The sequence below is a fragment of the Agelaius tricolor genome, unplaced genomic scaffold, assembly GCF_023055355.1.
Source record: "Agelaius tricolor isolate 1412-34295 unplaced genomic scaffold, bAgeTri1.0.p SCAF_103, whole genome shotgun sequence".
In the NCBI taxonomy this organism is placed as follows: Eukaryota; Metazoa; Chordata; class Aves; order Passeriformes; family Icteridae; genus Agelaius; species Agelaius tricolor.
In genome coordinates this window covers 120,087-135,093 of record NW_027269363.1, presented here as the reverse complement: position 1 = coordinate 135,093, position 15,007 = coordinate 120,087, and the positions used below count along the sequence as shown (strand labels likewise).

The 15,007-nt window shown below is 49.9% G+C and overlaps 1 protein-coding gene across 5 annotated transcripts in view; it reads left to right on the top strand.

Moving 5' to 3' along the window:
- GJC2 (gap junction protein gamma 2) overlaps positions 1-10,011 on the top strand; it is a 49,107-nt gene extending 39,096 nt beyond the window's left edge. For all 5 annotated transcript variants that reach the window (XM_071419270.1, XM_071419269.1, XM_071419272.1 and 2 more), the window contains one exon: positions 3,973-10,011. In XM_071419270.1, coding sequence (XP_071275371.1) covers positions 3,993-5,243 — 1,251 coding nt within the window. In that variant the 5' untranslated portion in view covers positions 3,973-3,992 and the 3' untranslated portion in view covers positions 5,244-10,011. The remainder of the gene's footprint in view (positions 1-3,972) is intronic.
- Positions 10,012-15,007: the final 4,996 nt, after the last annotated feature.

Below are 15,007 nucleotides of genomic sequence, written 5' to 3'. Positions count from 1 at the left end.
GGTGATGATGGATGACTGAATAAATGGGTTTCAAAGCCACAGGGATGAGGAATCCTTTTGTGGGAAGATATTTAAGCTACACGAACCACCTCATCTAATCCCTCTGCCTGCTGCAGATCCACCCAGATGGGTTTATTTGTCACCCAGACTGCATAATTTTCACACTGCACAGAGGAATTGGGTCTGCAGCAGGTGGAAAGATGCAAAAATCTGTGCTTTGTGCTTTGGTGGTTGGGACTGTGAGGAGAGGAGACTCAGAGGAGAGGAAACACAGCCTTCTCCCAGTGCCAGTCCTGCACTGTGAACAAGCCTTTCCTTGGAAGCTTGTTTTATTTATAGCTAATTCCAAAACATCATGGTGCACTAACCCCCACCCAAGCAATTAAAAGCATTGAAATCCCACAGTTTGAATCCTAAACCCCACGGAAATTTTAACCAAACTGGTTTCTAGGGAAGGGTTTTTACCTCATTTCCTTTGGCTCCTGCTCTCAGGTCCAGTGCCAGGAGGGCAGGGGGGCACACAGGGGTGTCCCCAACAGCCAGGGAGCTTTTACCAGAATGTGTTTTGGTAAAAAACACATTCCAACCCCCCAAAATTGTAGGATTTTGAGATTTTACGATCGTTTTCCCCACTCAGCCATGCTCACCAAGGTGTGACCCCACACGGGAGGGTCCCGGGGTGCAGGAACAGCTCAGGGCTGTTTCCTGCAGATGTTCCTGCAGATCCAGATGTGCACAGAGGGCTGGGCAGCAGGGGCAGTGGCAGCACCCACAGCTCAGGGTGGAGCTGGTAGCCAGGGATGTTCTTCTCAAACCAACACCCCCTCACTTCTGATATTTTTACAATTCCCTTCCTTTTCCTTGGCTCTGGAGAGTTGGGACCACTTCATTGGGTTCCCCTTCCTAAAATGTGTCTCCTAGAGGAGACAGGGGGTGCTTTGCTAACAACCCTGACAAATACCACTTCAAAACTTGAATATTTACTCCAAAATCTGTGAAAACCTTGGTCAGACCCTCCCTGCCCCAGCACACAGCTCCTGGGAGGTGCATTGGAGCTTTGGGCATTGTGCCCAGGAGTAACACTTGTGAATTATGAAAATGGTGAATTATCCTCGGTGTAAGCTTCAGAAACCCTTTAAGGCAGCCCTGAAATTTGGATGAACTGCCCTACAGGATTCAAAGTGCATTTTTAAGCACAATTTGGGGCTTGCAGCTAATTTGGGGTGCAGATTGGAGCTCGTGGGGGGGTTGGACACCTGCACGGGGCCAGCCAAGGTGGGGCTGCATCCAGCCCTGCCTGATCCAGCCCCGGATGCTCCACAGGCAGATGCACCATGCCCCACACCCAGCAGGGTCAGGGTCTTCCCTTCCCAGCCCCCCATCAGCTGGAGCTTGGCTGAGTGCCTGGATTAACTCTGCAAATCCTTTAACACCCCAATTTGCCCATATCTGAATGTGAACACCACAGAGGAAGAGTTAAATACTCCTTGGGGTGTACCCACTGTAAGGAAGCAAAAAAAAGGCACTCAAACAGGGAACTTCCTCATCTCACCCCTGAATAAACCAAATTTCATCAGTTCATAAAGAATATCTCAGTGGGCATCACTTCCCATGCCCTGCAGTGGCTGAACTGTCCCACCTGCAACCCTGACCAAGGCATCACTTTTGGGCCAGGAGGATTCTGCTCCCAGCAGCTTTGAGGGTTGGTGGCAGAGAGGAGAATTTCCCCACCTCTCCTGGTTGATGACCCAGCTGTGCCTCAGTTTCCCCAGCAGGGTCTTCCCTTCTCAGCCCCCCAACAGCTGGAGCTTGGCTGAGTGCCTGGATTAACTCTGCAAATCCTTTAACACCCCAAATTGCCCTCATCTGAATGTGAACACCACAGAGGGAGAGTTAAATACAGGGAACTTCCCCATCTCACCCCTGAATAAACCAAATTTCCTCAATAAATAAAGAATATCTCAACGGCCATCACTTCCCATGTCCTGCAGTGGCTGAATTATCCCACCTGCAACCGAGGCATCACTTTTGGGGCAGGAGAGCAGGATTCTGCTCCCAGCAGCTTTGGGGGCTGGTGGCAGAGAGGAGAATTTCCCCACCTCTCCTTCTGGTTGATGACCCAGCTGTGCCTCAGTTTCCCCAGCCCCAGGACAGGAATAGCACCATCTGCAGAGCTCTCCCACAGCCCCAGCCCGGCGTGTGAAGACTTGGGGGTTTGTGTTCACAGGGGATTTGTTTGATCTGGAAATAGCAGGGTTAGAAAATTCCATCTGCCTGCTCTCGAGAGCGCTGAGCAAACCAAAGCAGCCCTGCTTGGCTCCTCTCCTGGGAGGCAGTGGGAGCAGAGCTGCATTCCAGGAGGGCTGGATGTGGACAACAGAGTGGGGCACGTTTCCCTCCCTGCTGCTGTGCTCCCACCATGGAAACCCTACAGCAGAATTTTGTGTCTCTTCAGTGGTGCCAGGCCAGGCTGGTGTCTCATCCATCACCAAGCCAGGCTGGATGGGGCTGGAGCAACCTGGTCTGGTGGAAGGTGTCCCATGGCATAGGATCTTTAAGGTCCCTTCCAACCTCCAAAAATTATAGGATTTGGAGATTTTATGATCATTTTCCCCACTCAGCCTTGTTCAGCCAGCATGGAGAGTTCTGGTTGATGCCCATACTTCTTCCACATAGGAAAACAGCTCCTTTCTCTTCTTTTTTCTCTTTTTTTTTTTTGGGGGGGGGTGTAGGTGCTTTCCTTACTGCTCTCATCTCTCAGTATCTGTGCCAGCCAAGCAGTGAAATTGCCTCCTGTCTTTAGTGCTGCCTGAGGTCACCCAAGGAACTCACTGCACATTAGGCTAAACACAAAATGCTTGTTACAAGCTCTTCCTCCCCAGCTGTCCAGGTTTCCTAATAAATCCATGCTTTTCTCTTGAAAGCTTCTCAAGGTTTATTTTTGAAACAGTCTGCATTTGATTAAAGTTTTGTTTTGTTTTGCTTTGTTTCAAGAGGAACTTAAAAGGGCCATCGGCCTGTAAACATAAATATTCCCATTCTTCCACTGATTCTTTGCATTTTTCTGGCTTTACTAATGAAAGATGTTTCAGCAGGGCAAGTCTCTGTGTTGTGGGAGCATCCTCCACCGCTCCAGCCCTGACCACTTTTTAAGGGGAGAAATTTTCCCTGATATCCAATCTAAACCTGCATTGGTGCTGATTGAGGCCGTTCCCTCTCCTCCTGTCCCTGTTCCCTGGAGCAGAGCCCGACCCTCCTGGCTGTGCCCTCCTGTCAGGAGCTGTGCAGAGCCACAAGGGCCCCCCTGAGCCTCCTTTGCTCCAGGCTGAGCCCCTTCCCAGCTCCCTCAGCCCCTCCTGGTGTGGTGGTGATCACAGAGGTCCCAGGACGAGGGAAGAGATGAGAATCTTGACTCCATCTTTCAGAAGCTGATTTATTATTTTATGATATATATTATATTAAAAGGGAATGATATACTAAAACTATACTAAAAGAATAGAAGAGAGGATTTCATCAGAAGGCTTGAACAGAATAGAAAAGAATGATAATAAAATCTTGTGACTGACCAGAAAGTCTGAGCCAGCTGGGCTGTGATTGGCCATTAATTAGAAACAACCACATGAGACCAATCAAAGATGCACCTGTTGCATTCCACAGCAGCAGATAATCATTATTTTTCTTTTCCTCTGAGGCCTCTCAGCTTCTCAGGAGGAAAAATCCTGGCAAAGGGATTCTTCAGAAAATATCATAGCTACATCCTGGTGCTCCAGCCCCTTCCCCAGCTCCATTCCCATCTCTGGACACTCTCCAGCCCCTCAGTGTCCTTCTTTGTCATGAGGAGCCCAAAACTGACCCCAGGATTCGAGGTGTGGCCTCACCAGTGCCCAGCACAAGGGTCAGTCACTTCTCTGGCACAAGATGTGACCTCCCATCCCTGTTTTTTTTTTTTCTATCTCCCCCCTCTCCCTGCAGGTTCTAACTGAGCAGCCCTTATGACCAACATGAGCTGGAGCTTCCTCACCCGCCTGCTAGAAGAGATTCACAACCACTCCACCTTCGTGGGGAAGGTCTGGCTCACCGTGCTCATCGTCTTCCGCATCGTCCTGACGGCGGTGGGGGGCGAGTCCATCTACTCCGATGAGCAGAGCAAGTTCACCTGCAACACCAAGCAGCCGGGCTGCGACAACGTCTGCTACGACGCCTTCGCGCCGCTCTCCCACGTCCGCTTCTGGGTCTTCCAGATCATCATGATCTCCACGCCCTCCGTCATGTACCTGGGCTACGCCATCCACAGGATCGCCCGCTCGGCCGAGGAGGAGGAGAAGCTCAAGGGCTTCAAGAAGAAGAAGCAGTTTGCCCTCAACTGGCAGGCCGTGCGCAACATGGAGGACGCCATGGAGGCCGACGAGGAGGAGCCCATGATCTCCGACGATGCGGCCGAGCACGACAAGGCCAACAAGGCCAAGCCCAAGTGCAAGGAGCAGCAGAAGCACGACGGGAGGAGGCGCATCCAGCAGGAGGGACTGATGAAGATCTACGTCTTCCAGCTCCTCACCCGGGCTTCCTTCGAGGTGTGCTTCTTGATAGGGCAGTACCTGCTCTACGGTTTCGAGGTGGAAGCTTATTACGTCTGCAACAGGGTCCCGTGTCCCCACACCGTGGACTGCTTCGTGTCCCGGCCCACGGAGAAGACCATCTTCCTCCTGGTGATGTACGTGGTGAGCTGCCTGTGCCTGCTGCTGAACATGTGCGAGATGTTCCACCTGGGCTTCGGGACCATCCGCGACGCCATCCGCAACCGGAAAATCAACAGCTTCCGCCAGCCGCCCTACAACTACGCCTACCCCAAGAACATCTCCTGCCCTCCCGAGTACAACCTGGTCGTCAAATCCGAGAAGTCCACCAAGATCCCCAACAGCCTGATGGCCCACGAGCAGAACTTGGCCAACGTGGCTCAGGAGCAGCAGTGCACCAGCCCCGACGAGAACCTGCCCGCCGATCTGTCCACGCTGCACAAGCACCTGAGGGTGGCCCAGGAGCAGCTGGACATCGCCTTCCAGAGCTACAGCAGCACCCAGGCCAACACTCAGCCCTCTCGGACCAGCAGCCCTGCCTCGGGGGGCACCGTGGTGGAGCAGAACAGGGCCAACACCGCCCAGGAGAAACAAGGTGCTAAGCCCAAGGCCTCGCTGGAGAAAGGCAGCTCCAGCAGTAAAGATGGGAAGACGTCCGTGTGGATATAACTCTGTCAGGAAGGCACGAGAGGGGTTTTGATTTTTGGTTTGGTTCTGGTTTTCGGTGTTATCTCGCGTTTGTTTCGCAGGGCTTGGTTTTTGTGTGGAAGTCAAGAGAGTGAAAGGAGTTTCAGACCAATTTAGTGCTGTCTTCCAGTTAACAAAAGACATTTCTTCCCTGTTTCCAACGTGTTCTCCAGCTGGGAACCTCCAGTGAGTAACAGCAAACTCTCCCCACCTCCCAGCCCCTGGCTGAGCACCAGAGCCCCCAGCAGAGACTGGACCATGTGCTGTGCTGGGAAGAGGAGCTGCTGGTGGCTCAGGAGAGAAGTGAGGCTGACAGGGATCAGCCACCCTCCTGCATGGCAAGGCTCGAGTGCTGCAGGCCAGGCAGTGTTTAATTACTAAACACCCTTAATCAAATTAATTCCTGATCCTTTGGTAAGAAAACCACTGACATATTGCAGGGACCCTGGTGGCAGGCTCACAGCTGATGGCCTGCCTGGGCTGGCACATGCCAATGAGGGCCTTGTTGGATGCTGTGAGCCAGAACTGGCACCCAGGTTGGGTCTGGGGCAGGAACAGAGCGACTGGACCCAAAACCAGCACAGGGCTGAAGGTTTCCTCTTTCCTTCCTCTGCTCCAAAGCCTCTGGAGCAGCAGCGAGCAGTGACATTGCATCCTACTGGTGCCTGTGTAGCACTTGCTACAGATGTGATGGGAATTGTTGCAGTTACAGGGTTTTTAACAAACTGCTGCTTCACATCATCAGAAAGTGCCTTTATGCAACCAGGAAAACAAAAGTGTAAAGGGTTGAGGCTCCTTTACTTGCTGAATTTTCGGCGGCCGGCGTTGGCAGATTTGTTTTTCTGATTAATTGAGGAAAAGCACTATTGGCAAATTTGTTTTTCTGATTAATCAAACCCTTATAAATAGTGGCAGGAGGCAGATCTATGCATAGTGGTGTGTGTGTGTCCATGTGTAGATACAGGCACCGTGAACACGTGAGTGTGAACGTAGACATAGAGAGCTCGGTGTAAATGTGATATCAACCCTCTGCTCCTTCTACAGCCTTCCTCCTCCCCTGAGAAAAACCAGCTGCTCCAGGGCTGGGGCTGATCTCATCCTGGGCCTTTTAGCCTCCAGCCCCACCTGGGGAACTGGGAGGGGTCCCACATTTGCTGGGGGGGCTTTGCAGAAGGTCTGGCTTCAGTGGGGACAGGACCAGGACAAGAGCAGGAAGTTTTTCCTGGGTTTATGGGGAATTTTTCTCAGCTGGGCTTGATTTTAGGGTGGTTTTCATGCCCTTAGAGTACTTTGGGTGTGTGTTAAAATCAAGCTGCTGAGCTCCAAGGCTCCTGCTGTTCTTGGTCAGAGGGTGGTTTCATCTCCACCACAGAGAACCCAGACAGGCAGAGCCCTCAGGATCAAACCTATGGCAAAAGAAGTAAATTCTCCCTGAGCACTGCACTGTCCCTGTGCCAAGCTGTTCCCTTGGGCTGTGCCAGAATTTCTTATCCATGGGATATTCCTGATTTTTAGCTGGACATCACTCTCATGTCCTTGAGGTCAGTCCCTAACAGCCCTGAGGATGCCTGTTCCCTAAATGTCCATCCCTTTGGCCATTTTTGGGAACAGGCAGGGAATTTGGATATGCCTTTCATCTCCTGGGAACTTTGGCTGAGCTGTGTGATGCATTAGAGAACGGTCCTGGAAGCAAAAAAAAAAAAAAAATCAGAATTAAAAAGAAAGCAGAGAAACATCCTCCAAGGTATCCAGCAGCAAATATTCCCTTTGTCTGGGGAACCTTCCAGGCCTGCTCCTGGTGCTGCTGAAGGCATTGGTAAAATGCCTGGAATGCTGTTTGCTCTTGCAGCTCGAGAAAAGGGTAAGTGGATGCAGGAGGAGGATCAGCACAGCAGCAGCCAGCAGTGCCATCCACCCTTCCCCTTCTGCTGGAAGTTTTGCAGGAAAGGCTCAGAAGGGTCACACCATGGTGCTGGGGAGACAAACATATCCAAGTGCTCTGTTTGTCCTTGTCCTGTGCGTGGGAATGGGCTCCCTGCTGGCTGGGGATGTGCTGGGCACAGCAGGAGAGGTGGCTGCTCACAGGGCTGCTGAAACCTGGGGAAAAATTCCTACAGGGCCACAGCCCAGGCTGCTGGGGAGGAGAGAGGTGATCCTGGGGGGAAATTTGTTCCCTGGGTGGAAATTTATTCCCTGAGTGGAAATTTGTTCCCTGGGTGGAAATTTGTTCCCTGGTCACTGCAGCTGTGCAGGGCATGAGCTCGTCCCTCACATCAGTGGCACTTCTCCTTTATTCCCAGCCCTGTGTCCCAGGGGAAACTGTGTGCATTTAAAGCTGTGATCCCGAGGGAGGGATGGAAACTCTGAGGGTAACCATGGCTGGATGCTGCCTGGGTTCTTCTGATTCCTTTTCCATGAGCAACAGTCCCACAGCCCCAGATAAACTTGTGCTTCCCACACGATGCTGGAAAGCAGGAGTGCAGGATTTTGGGTTTCTCCTGCCCCTACCTCCCTCAGCACCATCCATGGCCTGAGTCACTTGCTGGTGACTCAGATGTGCCCCTCAGCTCCTGCTGACCTGCAGATCCCCCCCTGGGTCACCACACCAGGGACAGGAATGTCACTCCCTTGCTCTTGCTCCAGGAAAAAATCTTGGCCAACGCCTCACCAAGGGGCAGATTTTAAGCTAAAACCTCCCAAAGCCAGGGAAAAGGGGGAAAGCCAGGGGCAGATTTTAAGCTAAAACCTCCCAAAGCCAGGGAAAAGGGGGAAAGCCAGGGGCAGATTTTAAGCTAAAACCCCCAGAGCTGGTCACAGAGACCTGATTAACCCATTAAACCCAGTCTGTCTAGCAGGACTGCCCCAGCAATACCCCAGCAGGAGATTCCAGCTTTGGAGCAGCAGGGTGGGAAAAGACCATGGATCTTCTGGCCAACTTGCCACCATCAAATGAGTCCCTGAAGGGTGACATGAACCCCCTCTCTGCAACCCCATGGAGACATGGAGAAGTCTCATGCCTTTAACCTCTGCATATTTTGGCTGTTTGGAGGCTTTTTTCACCCTCAGATGTGCTTTAAGCTGAACACCTCCAGCCCCACCAACCTTTCTGTAAGGGCCGATTTTCTAGCATGGTTTTCTCTGGTGTCTTTGGACCAGCAGCAGTCACCTGAAGGCTTGCCAGCAGTGTGGCAGTGCTGCTCCTCGTGTCACCTTCCCTCCCTTCTCCTCTTCCTGCACTCTGCTCCTCCCCAAATCCCCGCTGCTCCCCTCTCCAGATGTGTGGTTGTACAGTCAGAATCTTCCTGCCCTCCCTCAAACCCCGTTTTTATTGTCACACAGTGAGCCAAGGGGGCTCTGAGTGACCCCTGGGTCCTGCAGAGGGTTTGGAGCCTCTCCCCAGCTGGTGTCACCCTCACATCTCACACGCACAGGCTGTTTTCTGCAGGCAGAGTCAATAATTGCATTATTGATGGGTGCCAGAGCCAGGGCAGACTCTTGGGGGATCAATAACCCCCTTGCTGGGCAGGGACATGGGGTGACCACTCCCAGCCCTGCTCATCCCTCAGGCCTGGAGTATTTCCCTGCACAACATCCCTTCCCAAGGGGAGCTGATCCTGCTTTCCCATGTTTTCCAAGAGTTTAGCCAGGGACTCAAGCACAGGGGTGTATTCCCAGCTGCTGTCAGGGGTGCCTGGCAGGGATGCAAAGTGAGGTCCCAGCCAGCCTGGAGGACACTGCTGATCCTCTGAGCATGGGGAGGAGGGAACCAAGCTCTTCCAAATCCCATTTGGGCCACACACAGGAGCCAGCATGGGTCAGACATTCCTAGGAACAGAAAAGATTATTACTACAATTATTATTATTGTTATATATACTGATTTGCTCACTTCCCCCCTTCCTCCTCCACTCTGTGAGGAGTGTGTAAACCCTTTAGGATGTTGGGTTTCTCCACTGAGTCACTGCCACAAAGGTGACCAAATGAATGATGATGACCCTGCAGGAATGACTCCTATCCAGGCAGGAGCAGCAATCCCTTCTTTCATCCTGTCACTGGGGGCAGGAAAAGGATAGAGCAGCAAAATATTCACAGCCACAAGCAAAATCCCCACCACAATTGTTCCTAACTCAACCAGCAGCTCGTGGAAATTAATTTAGAGGGTGGAGCATCAGCCACGGAAGAAATGCCAATGGTGTAATTAATGCTTTGCTTTTATTTTGTCTTTTCTCCAGGTAGCAGTTTTGTCCACACACACAAGGGAGGTTTGGCTTTGTGGCTGAACTAATCATAAATGTTGACTCTCTCACTAAACTTGGTCAGATAAAGTGCCCACACTTACATTTCTCTTCTTACCATTCAGGGCCAGGAATGTCCCACAAAAGCCAGATTACCTTCTTGCTTGCATTGCATTCCACTGGGAAATACTTGAACTAAACTCAAGGCCATAACCAGTCTGTGCTGTTACAAAGTGTCTGGGATTGGTGGGGGTTTTTTTTCTTTTTTTTTTTTTTTTTTGGTTGTTTTGTTTTGTTTGTTTGGGTTTTTTTTAATGTACTAACTGTATTTGTACTAGGAACTTCTGGAGTATGAGGTCGAATCTGTAAGTATTTTGCAGTGTAAATGTTACATCTGGGCTGTAGTTAGAATATGAACCACTGGTCAAAAGGGAAAGGGACATCAGTCCAACTCAACTGTGGCTATTCCACATCCATTACTAATAATATGGAATAAAACTTACATTTTGTTACAGTATGTAAAGCGTGTGGTGCTTGCTTGAGCAGGGCTCTGAGTGATGAGGAGAAATCCTTCTCCATCTCTGATTGGCCTGGTTTTGGCCATGCAGGAGCTCTGTTTTCCCTGCTATGGCCACAAACCATCCCAGAATAGTTTTGCCTTAAGAAGCATTTGACCTTGGTGTTGTTTGGGATGCCTTGTCTCCCTGATGAATCACTGCAGATCCCTCAGGCACAGAGCTCAGGCTGCTGGGGGAAGGAAGCCTGGCCTTTCAAAAGCAAGGAAACTTTGGGGAATCTGGGAGAAATTGATGATTCAGGGTGAGCAAAGGATGGGAGAGCACTTTGTGAGAGAGCCTGGCTTTTCAAGGACCTCAGTGTGTGCTGCTCCCATTAAATCACAGACACTGGGCACTCACAACCCCTCTCCAAATGTCCTCAGGAAAAAAATTCTGGACTCAAACATGCATTTTTTTTCTGTTTCTCTGGAAGCTAAGTTGACTGAGTAATATATAAGTAAAATACTGACTGTATTTTCTGAGACTCGCAATGAAGGGAGGAATGGTGAATCTGACTCCATGTTCTCAGAAGGCTAATTTATTATTTTATGATCTGTATTTTATTAAAGAATACTAAACTAAACTATACTACAGAATAGAGAAAGGATACAGACAGAAGGCTAAAAAGATAATAATGAAAACTCCTGACTCTCTCCTCTGAGTCTGACACAGCTTGGCCCTGACTGGCCATTAAGTAAAAACAATTCACATGAAACCAATGAAACACTCACCTGTGGGTAAACACTCTCCAAACACATTCCAAAGCAGCAAAACACAGGAGAAACAAATCAGGTAATTATTGTTTTCATTTTTCTCTGAGGCTTTTCAGCTTCACAGGAGAAGAATCCTGGGTGAAGGGAATTTTCAGAAAATGTGACGGTGACAATTGACAACTTCTTTGGCAGGACACAGGACGTGGTCCCACCAACAGACAGGGAAGAGCCAAGGCCAGGTTGGACGGGGCTTGGAGCAGCCTGGCCTGCTGGGAGGTGTCCCTGCCCTGGGGGTTGATCCCAACTCACAGAAGGAAGAAAGGCAAAAGCAGCCCCCATCCAGCAGCATTTTGGGAACAGGCAAAGTAATCACAACTACTGTATTTGCAGGGACCCTCATGCCAGGCAGGAATGATGAATCTGACTCCATGTTCTCAGAAGGCTAATTGATTATTTTATAATATTATATTAAATTATATTAAAGAATACGATACTATACTAAAGAATACAGAAAAGATACTCAGTGCTAAAAAGATAATAATGAAAACTCCTGACTCTTTCCAGAGTCCTGACACAGCTTGGCCCTGATCGGCCAAAGAGTGAAAACAACTCACAGCAGAATCCAATGGAACAATCACCTGTGGGTAAACAATCTCCAAACACATTCCACATGAGCACAACACAGGAGAAGCAAATGAGATCAGAATTGTTTTCATTTTCCTCTAAAGCTTCTCAGCTTCCCAGGAGAGAAATCCTGGGCAAAGGGATTTTTCCAGAGAATGTGAATGCCACACACAACCTCTCCCATTCCTTTGGAAAGCCAGAGTGAAATTGCCAGTGGCTCTCCAATTCTCTCTGGGGTCACAGAATTTCAGAATTCCAGGCACAGCATCCCCCTGGCTCCCAATCCCTCCTCCCAGGCTGTTGGAATGCAAGCCCCTCAGGGCACAGGGATTGACCTGAAACCCCTGGAGAAAGTGAGATATGTGAAGCTACAAAGTGAAATAGAAATATAGATTTAGAATATAGATTTTAGCTTTTAGTAGAAAGTTACACTAAGTGCCTTGATCTAAAAAGCTGGAGCAGAGAGCAGAGGCCTTTTTGCTCGTAGGCACAATTCTACCATGGTAGTGGGATTTCTATAAGGTTACCCTGCCCCAGACAAGATGTAAGCTTAGCTCTTACCTACTCAAAATCCCACTCAGTTATTACTATTTCACTACTCCTAGCATACCAAAAATAACAATATATCCCCTTAGAACTCTCACTTTTAAAAGATCTTAAAAGAATATAAAATAAAGACTTTAGGACAACACAACAACAACCTATTCCATTTTACTCTCAGCCACAGTAAAACACCAGCACAAAGCCACACCATGGAAATGCAATAAGAGCTGTCCCTTCCTCTCAGTGCCCCCAGAAGGAATCACAGAGCCCTTAATTAAGCTTGGAAAAGTCCTCTGGGTTGGATTCCAGCCATTAACCCAGCACCACAACCACCAAACCCCGTCCCCAGGTGCCACATCCACGCAGTTTTTAAACATTCCCAGGGGTGGTGATCCCACCACTTCCCTGGGCCACTCTTTCAGTGAAGAAATTTTCCCTAACATCCAATCTAAACCTCACCCAGTGCCAACTTCAGGCTGTTTCCTCTGTCCCTGGTTCCCTGGGAGAAAAGAGTGGTGCCCACCCTCCTTTCAGAGCAGCTTTTGGATGCACCAACTCACTCCCTCCAAGCTCAGCTTCCACTTTGCTCTATTCCTGCCTGTTGTGCTTGCAATTCCCCCCTATCAGCAGTGATTTTGCATGGCCCAGGCTGCCACAGTCCCTGTTTTCCTCTCCAAGGCTGTGGGATATTGTCCCAGGAGTGTTGCTATGTTTTTCTGTGGCTGACCTCCCAGAATATTTCATGCACAGGGATTGGGAGGAATAATTGCAGCTCACGTGGGGGTTGTGCTTAAAAACCCAAGAAAAAAGCTGGAGAAAATGAGTTTATTATGGCAGAATTACCCTGCAGGGCTGCCTGCAGAGGTTATGCCTGGTCAGGATGAGTTATTGACAATTAAATGCCAAGGATGAGCCCTCTCAAGTGGGAGCCTCAGGCTGTCCAGGGTTTCAGGCAGTTCAGGGAGAGCAGAGAGTGGAAATTTGATGGAGCAGGAGGCTGCTGGCAGCTTGTGCAAGCACCCAGGGGGTGCTGAGGGACAGGGAGGGAGCTCTGTCCTTTGTGGGAAGGGATCCTGAGCCACCCTGACGCATCTCACGGGCTGAGAGGTGGGAATTTGTGTCCTGTCACCCTGTGCCACCAGCTCTCCTTCCACCAACACCCCCAGAAATCACAAAGCTGGTGGGGGATGAGCTGTCAGGGGCACCATCAGAATCCCAGGATGGTTTGGGTTGGAAAAGAACTTAAAGATCACCTTGTTCCAACCCTCTGCCACAGGCAGGGACACCTCCCATTGGAGGCTTCCCACTAGATGTGGAATTCCAGTGGATTCCCACTAGATGTGGAATTCCAGTGGATTCCCACTGGAGGCTTCCCATTAGATGTGGAATTCTAGTGGATTCCCACTAGATACGGAATTTTAGTGGATTCCCACTGGAGGCTTCCCACTAGATGTGGAATTCCAGTGGATTCCCACTGGAGGCTTCCCACTAGATATGGGATTCCAGTGGATTTCCACTGGAGGTTTCCCACTAGATATGGAATTCTAGTGGATTCCCACTAGAGATTTCCCACTAGATATGGAATTCTAGTGGATTCCCACTGGAGGTTGGATTCCCACTAGATGTGGAATTTTAGTGGATTCCCACTGGAGGTTTCCCACTAGATATGGAATTTTAGTGGATTCCCACTGGAGGTTTCCCACTAGATATGGAATTCCAGTGGATTCCCACTAGAATTTCACACCTCCCTGTAGAAATTGAAGGCATGGAAGCTCTGGGAATTGTGTTGTCCCTCCCCCCAGGCTTCAGGCCCCCCATTCTGAGTGAAGACAGGCACACACCCACTGAGGGCTGCCACAAACCTTCCCAGGGCTCTCAGTTACACCATGGATCGTCTCAAACCATGCCCTGAGCTCATTTAATGCACCAAACTGGCAGGGTTGTAGTTCCTGACACTGAAATTTTTCAATATGACTTTATTAGCCACTAAATTCTGGACTCAAACATGCATTTTTGCATGTAATAACTCCATGCATTTTTTTATGCAATAACTGAATAACTCCATGAGAAAAGAAAGGCAAACCCAGAGGGGAGGGAATAGAAGCAGTAGGAAGTGGTAAAACAAATAAAGGCTCAAAGTGGCTGCCTGATTGTTTTCCATTTTCACTTTTATTCTCCTTGCTGCCCTTTCAGATGTCTCTGTGGGGTTTGATACAGCACACCTGTGGTGGTTGGGAATGCAGGGAGCTGGCAAAGGGCTGCCTGTGGGATGGACACTGACCATCCCCACAGCTTGGTGTAGTGGTATTTCTATAAGGTTTTCCTGCCCCAGATAAAATGTAAGCTTAGCTCTTCAAAAGATAGCAATATATAACAACAATATATATAACCATACCAAAAATAACAATATATCCCCTTAGAACTCTCACCTTCAAAAGATCTTAAAAGAATATAAAATAAAGGCCTGGGTGGAGGAGGGATGTGGAACAGGTAAAAAACCCACAAATGTGGCTCCATGGTGCCTGTTGGACTCTGGAGTCCAGCCCAGCTGTGCTTCCAGGTTTGTGACTTTCCCCCCTTCTCCTTCAAAAAGCAAACCCAGCTCCTGCTCTGGGCACATTTCCACTTCCAGGGGGAGCAAAGAACCACCCTGGGCAAGAGCTCTCTGCTCCTCCAGCTGCCCCAGAGCCAGGCAGGTCTGTCCAGCCCCGTTTTGGACACACAGCTGGTGCCAGCAGGTGGGCAGAGCACAAACACGTGCCAAGGTCACCTCTGCCAACACCTTTTTTCTCCAGCCCCAAATTCCAGTGGGAATGGATTCCAGGGTGAACACCCCCACATGTCTCAGTGCTGCCAGGACACACTGGGGGATGTGTGATAAGGTTATCACTGTGGGGCACAAGGGGACAGCCCAGCCCTGCATCAACTCAGCACATTTGCAGCTCCTGGAAAATGAGCCTCCCTTCATTCAGGGTGGGTTTGTGCTGGTGCTGCCTGTCCTGGAGGTTTTAGTGAGGTCATTGGGGCCAGGAGACTCCCCCTGCCCAGAGAGCTGCTGGTGGTGGCAGAGGGAAGG